The sequence below is a fragment of the Musca domestica genome, unplaced genomic scaffold, assembly GCF_030504385.1.
Source record: "Musca domestica strain aabys unplaced genomic scaffold, Musca_domestica.polishedcontigs.V.1.1 11, whole genome shotgun sequence".
NCBI lineage: Eukaryota > Metazoa > Arthropoda > Insecta > Diptera > Muscidae > Musca > Musca domestica.
The window spans coordinates 20055406-20062149 of NW_026712133.1; the positions used below are offsets into that span (position 1 = coordinate 20055406).

Sequence of the window (6744 nt, forward strand, 5' to 3'; positions counted from 1 at the left end):
ATATTAAACCAAGGTCTGGTTTTAAGATGGAATGTATCGGTCCACTCCATCTGGTACCTCCCCCACAAATAATAGAAATTTTCCAAAAAAAAAAAAAAAAAAAAAAAAAAAATATATATATATATATATATATATACATATATATATATATATATATATATATATATATATATATATATATATATATATATATATATATATATATATATATATATATATATATATATATATATATATATATATATATATATATATATATATATATATATATATATATTCTGCACAAAAAGAGAAACGATAATCCGATTTTGCCCCAACTTTGCAAATCCTAATATTTACGTCAGTTCTACGTCAGGTGCAAAAATGGATAATATCGGTCAATCAAGTGTCTCTCCCACAAAGGGCCAAAATTTTGAATAATAACAATTCTTATAAAATGTGTTGTAAGAGTCCGATTGTCTTCAAATTTCACACATCCTAATATCAATCTAAGATCTGGTATTAATCAATCTAAGATCTGGTATTAAGGCGAAATATATCGGCCCACTCCTTCTGGTACCTCCCCCACAAAAGGTCGACATTTTGAATATCCATTAAACTCATAAAACGCGAATTTAACATCCGATTCCATTTAGACTTGGCACATCTGAATATTTCTACCAACACATGATCTGTTATAATGACGGTAGAGATCGGACCATTCCTTCTGGTATCTCCCCAACAAAGGGTCAACGTTTTGAATAACCAAAATGTTTATAAAATCCGAAATAAGCGTCAGGTTCACTTTATATTTTACACATACAAACATTTTTGCTAACAAAAGATCTGTTGTGAAGGCTCAAATACCCATGAAGCTCATAAAAAGCAAAATCAACATCTGATTCCATTCCAGACTTGATACATCTCAATATTTCCACCAACACAAGATCTGTTGTTAGGATGCTATATGTCTGCAAACTCCTTATGGTACCTCACACACAAGGGGTCACAATTTTCAATATTTTTAGTTGTCATAAATTGCGAAATTTGAATAATCATAAAAGAAGTCAAAATATTTTTAAATAAACGACCATCTGTCGGCAAAACCGACCGAAACTTTGTTACTTGTTTTTGTACCAAATTTCGACACACATTCAATAATTTGAAGACGGTATCTATGACCGTTCAAAAGATATTTGCATACAATATGTAAATTTTTTGGAGGTTTCTCCGATTCTGATATTTAATCTCCAGCCTATTTTACTTTCTAGCGATGTTATAATATATCTGGAAATTTTCAGGAAAATCTCTTTCAGCGGCTTTTTTATACCCTACACCACATAGTGGTAAGGGTATTATGTCTTTGTGCATTTGTTTGTAACATGGAGAAGGAAAGGAGATAGACCCATAGTTCCTTTTGATGATCAGCATAGGATCACATTTTGAGTCGATTTATGCATGTCCGTCCGTCCGTCTGTCTTTCTGTCCGTCTGTCCATTAATTTTTGTAACAACAATGCAGGTCGCATTTACTATTCGATTAAGATGAAATGTTTCAAATTAAAATTTGTATGGCCCAAGGACGAACCCTATTGAAATTGGAGATAATCGGTCAACATTTAGATATAGCTCCCATATATATCTTCTTCCGATTTGCCTTTTATTGTGCACCAAACGTCTAATATCAGTCCGAATAGTATGGAATTTTGCATATACATCACATCACATTGGGCCCGAAAATAAGTATGCCAAAATTGATCGAAATAGGTTCAGATATAGCTATAGCTCCCATATATATTGTTCATCCGATTTGTTATTTTTGTCCTCCGCAGCCATAATATGCACTCCGTAACAACGATATTCAGGGAAATATATCAAATACATGTCTTTGCAAAATTTTATCGAGATCGGTTCCGATTTGGATATATCTCCCATACATATCTTTATCCGATTTAAAATTAATTGAACACCAAATGGGCAATACAAGTCCAAATTTAAAGGATACAAATGCTTCGGCGTATTTAGTCCTTTGAACTTTAAATTATAATTATAATCATAGCGTGTATGATTGAATTCTCCCATAAAAACTTTCAATTGTTATGCGGAGCTCTACTAAATTAGCAAAGTGGTCTAGGGTATCATAAAGTCGGCCCGCCCGACTTTAAGACTTTCTTTACTGATTTTATATATCTTAGCTCGGGTAGCTGTACTAAATATGCATAGTGATGTAGCGCATCATTAAGTCGGCACCGCCCGACTTTTGACCTTTCCTTACTGGATTTATCCGAAAGTCGAAGATTGTGGGTATAATGCCAGCAGTAGAACTTTAAAAAAAGTAATTGCAGTGTAAAATGGAACGTATGTAGACCTATACATTGCTAAATATGAAATAATTTTTTTCTAATTGTTGTCAGTCTTAAATACCCTTGTCAAAAATGCCAATAAAGACTCAATTATTCAAAATAGAAATTTTCAGCATATTAACTTAAATTTTCAATTGTACTGGAGTTATATCTTCGTTTACATGAAGACTATATTAAAACAATAGATGTAATTAAATAATTTATTTATTTTCAAATAAAAGCGATATCAACACGGGCCTAGTACAATGTTCACCAAAATATGTTAAAGACTTATTATAACAATCGACCTTTCAAACATATATGCAAAACCTGAAATGTTCCACTGTGTTGTATAATTCTTATTACATCACACATCTGATGGTTGTTGGAAACCGCTGCACTCATTTACGCTTGTTGCTGTCGTTAGCATCGATTAAGATGTGGTTAAGGTGGACAGGTATTCTCCCAGGTGGAAGAATTTAATTCTAATATGGATTTATTGAATTTATTGTTAGTGGACGACGTAAATTGATATATTGCAGACAAGACAGAGTATTACTTGTTAGGCGACAAGAAAAATTATATATAGATTTTTATGTCAGTACCAGGGTGTAAAGAAAGAGATAGCAATATAGACAAAGAGGAAAATATCGAACTGGAGGGAAATTATTCTTTCTTTGAACTATAAAAGGTTGGCACAATCTGCAAGTAGATCAGTAGAAATCGTTCTAACGTTCAACGTGTTGAAACAGATAATCTTAAAAAAAAATAATATAATCAATATGAAGGTGAGAAAATGTGTGAATGAAAATAGATAAAAGTGGTCAAACAAATCGAATTGTTATATCAATATACATATATATATATAATGTTATTGAAATGTGTGTCCTGCAAAGGATTTCGAGAAAATTTAAAAATAACAACAAATGTATATTGTGATTGTGACACTGAACATCGCGGAATATATGTGATAGTATAAAGAAGGAGACACTTCTGCTTACCGTCAAGAACGCTAGCCAATGGAATTCTATACAAGGATTATTAGGACACATTTTAAACCCTTGTCCCAAAATAACTTCTTCTGCCATATTATATCCTGATTTGATGCTTGTATCAAGACATGACAAACATTCATGCTCACTTTTTATGGTAACAGAAATCTGCCGGCCTTCAGTCTCAGAATGAGATACTATGAGACGATATTGAAAATCGGACATACTTTCTATGTTGAAACCCCTAAGGCGATAACCGGATTAGCAGAATAGCATAGCATATTAATCTCAAATTGAAAGGAAACAACTTAAATAGAATTAGTCGGCATTCCCGACAGTTTTATACCCTCAGCCAATATTCGGATATTTAAATATATTTTGACTTGCATTATAATTATTCAAAATCTTCATAGGAGAGTTTTCGAAGGAGAGGGCCAAGATTTTCCATTTCGTATCTAACATAAGTTTGATAAAAATATTAAAACGTATCAGATTTGGATTTAATATCGACTACTTCCTTCACTTTAAGTGAGATGAGATAATTTTTCGAAAAGTTCGCGTTTTATGAGAGTTATACTTATTTGATGATGAGGTCATTTTTCCAAAGGTTCGCGTTTTGTGAGAGTTATAATTATTTAAAATTTAGACCCGTTGTGGGGAGTAGAAGGAGTAGTATAATATTCTCCATCTTCACAACAGATCTTGTGTTGACATTAGTATTGGGGAGTACCGAGTTTGAAAGTTATCGGATGCTCATTTCGCGTTTTATGTGCCTAATGATTATTCCAAATGCTGACCAGTTGTGGAGGAGGTACTAGAAGGAGTGGTCCGTTCAATCCATTTTTCATACCAGACCTTATATAATTGGAAATATTGAAATGTGAAAAATTTGAAGATAATCGGACTCTTAGTTTAAATTTTATAAAAGTTATATTTATTTAGAGTGTTGACCCTTTGTGGAGGAGGTACCAGAAGAAGTGGTCCGATATTTATCATCTTCACACCAGATTTTGACCTTTTGTGGGAGAGGTACCATAAAGAGTGGACCGATGTTGTTCACCTCCGAACTCGATCTAAGTGCATTCGGTCGGATGTGCCAACATTCAGATCATTTGGACTGATATTGACTATTTGGTACACAATTAACCCGAAATCGGTTGAGGATATATATGGGAGCTATATCCAAATCTGAACCGATCAGAATAAAATTTGACAGAGGTATTTTCGAGCAGTATCTGATGTCCGGTACCAAATATCCTTCTTCTGGTGTGCGATGTGAGGGAATTAAACCCCTAAATCGGATAAAACATATATATGGGAGCTATAGCTATATCTCAGTCGATTTACACCAAATTTGAAGTACTGATTTATAGGACGAATTCAGTCGTAATAGCCAATATCCATTTGGTGCACAAAAAAACCTGACATCGGATAGAAATATATCCTAATCTGAACTGATCTCAATAAAATTTGACAGAGGTATTTTCGAGCAGTATCTAATGTCCGGTATCAAATATCGTTCTTCTGGAGTGCATATTACGCATGAGAGGGAATTAAACCCCTAAATCGGATGAAACATGTATATGCAATAGCAGGTCATTTGGACTTATATTAGCCATTTGGGGCACAATTAACCCGAAATCGGTTGAAGATATATGGGAGCTGTATCTAAATCTGATCCGATTATGACCAATTTCAATAGGGTTCGTCCTTGGGCCAAACAAGTATTGTTTGCAAAATTTCATCTTAATCGGATAATAAATGCGACCTGCATTTTGTTCAGAAGAATACATGGACGGACAGACAGATTGACACGCATAAATCGACTCAGAAAGTGATTCTATGAAGATCCTCAAAAGTAACTATGGGTCTATCTTGCTTTCTTCTCCAGTTACAAACAAATGCACAAAGACAAAGACAAAATTAGACATCTAATGCCGGGAATAAAAAGAAACTTACTTCTTTAATTTCCCTGCAGAGTGGAGACAACATCTTACATATAATTTCTTTTCTATCAATGACCGAAGTTTGGATCTAATATTTTACTCCTTCAGATTCGATATATCATCAAAATACATTTTATAGTTAAATTTCTTACTCATCAGTTTACAACGTATATACCCTTACCACCCTTAACATATTACGACCATATTCCCTTATCTACTTATAATTTACTCCCTATTTTCTCTTTTTACAGTTCGCCATTGTTGCTGCCGTCCTTGCTTTGGCTTTGGGTGCTAATGCCTCCCTGTATCCCCTTGGTCCAGTTGTCGTTGGTGGTCCCCTGCCAGGTGCCGTAGTTGTTGGTCATCCCGGTCCTCTTGTAGTTGGACCCGGCCCAGTTCAAGTGGTCACCAGCCCAGTTCACGTACCAGCTGTCGTTGCCGTCGCTGCTCCTGGTGCCGTTTCAGTTTCCAAGACTCGTGGTGCTGTCCATGTTGCTCCTCTGCCAGGCCATGCTCAATCTGTGGTTCAGGCTAACTTGCAACCTGCTCCCGGAACCTTGTAAATTTCTTCAATAGCTAAAATCCCAAAATCTAATGGAATCGGCAATGAATTTTTGGTTAAATGAAAAACACGCAACAAGCGAGAGGATAACAATTTTAGTAAATCCTTAAAAAACAACTCCATAACATTTCTATCAACTCTTTTCATTTCACCACTATTTCTTTCTATCATCTTTGTAATTTCTCATCTATCTTCTCTATTCTCTTGTGATACTTTACTTAGTGTACAATTTTTCATAGTCACTTCTAAGTCACTGCCCCCTGCCATCTATCATTTTCACCTTTCCTTCCTATTCTGCATACAATACTGACTTTATGTTCTCTGAAAAGAAACCCCACTTGGTTTTTAAACGAAGTTATGCACTGAAGGAAGTTTTTTTATGAATAAAAAATAAAAAGCATTTTAATATTAAAAAAATATAGATATTGTGGTTTTAATTTATTTTGGATAAAATTCTGGCATTCTACAATCGCATATAAAGATTATATTTCTTTAGTTATATACCCCCATGAACCAAACTTTTAAGATTCTGAGATAAATAAAACTAAAGCATTTCGTTCGGGGCCAAAATCGAATTTGGTGAAAACATTCGGGCTGTTGGGAAAAGTTAGTGATTTGTAGAATAAAACCTCCTAATTACCAGTAAGGAAAAAATATATCGGAGCTGAGTTCCACAAAATGAAAACATACGTCCAGAAATTCAATCCAATCGGGCTGATATTAGCCATTATGTGCATAAGAATATATATGGGAGCTATATCAAAATCTTAACAGATCTTCATAAAATTTGACAGAAGTATTTCTGGGTTGTATCTTATATCTGGTACCTAATATTATTTTTGTGGAGTGCCTATTACGCATTTGAGGGACTTTAACACCAAATGGGATCGAAATGGAAGCTATAGCTATATCTGAACCGATTTT

The 6744-nt window shown here is 34.1% G+C and overlaps 1 protein-coding gene across 1 annotated transcript; it reads left to right on the plus strand.

The window, feature by feature from the left end:
- Positions 1–2952: 2952 nt before the first annotated feature.
- LOC131806959 (adult cuticle protein 1-like) lies at positions 2953–6241 on the plus strand. Its single transcript, XM_059131946.1, has 2 exons — positions 2953–3108; positions 5510–6241. The coding sequence occupies exons 1-2, from the start codon at positions 3103–3105 to the stop codon at positions 5819–5821; spliced, it is 318 nt and encodes a 105-aa protein (XP_058987929.1). The 5' UTR covers positions 2953–3102; the 3' UTR covers positions 5822–6241.
- Positions 6242–6744: the final 503 nt, after the last annotated feature.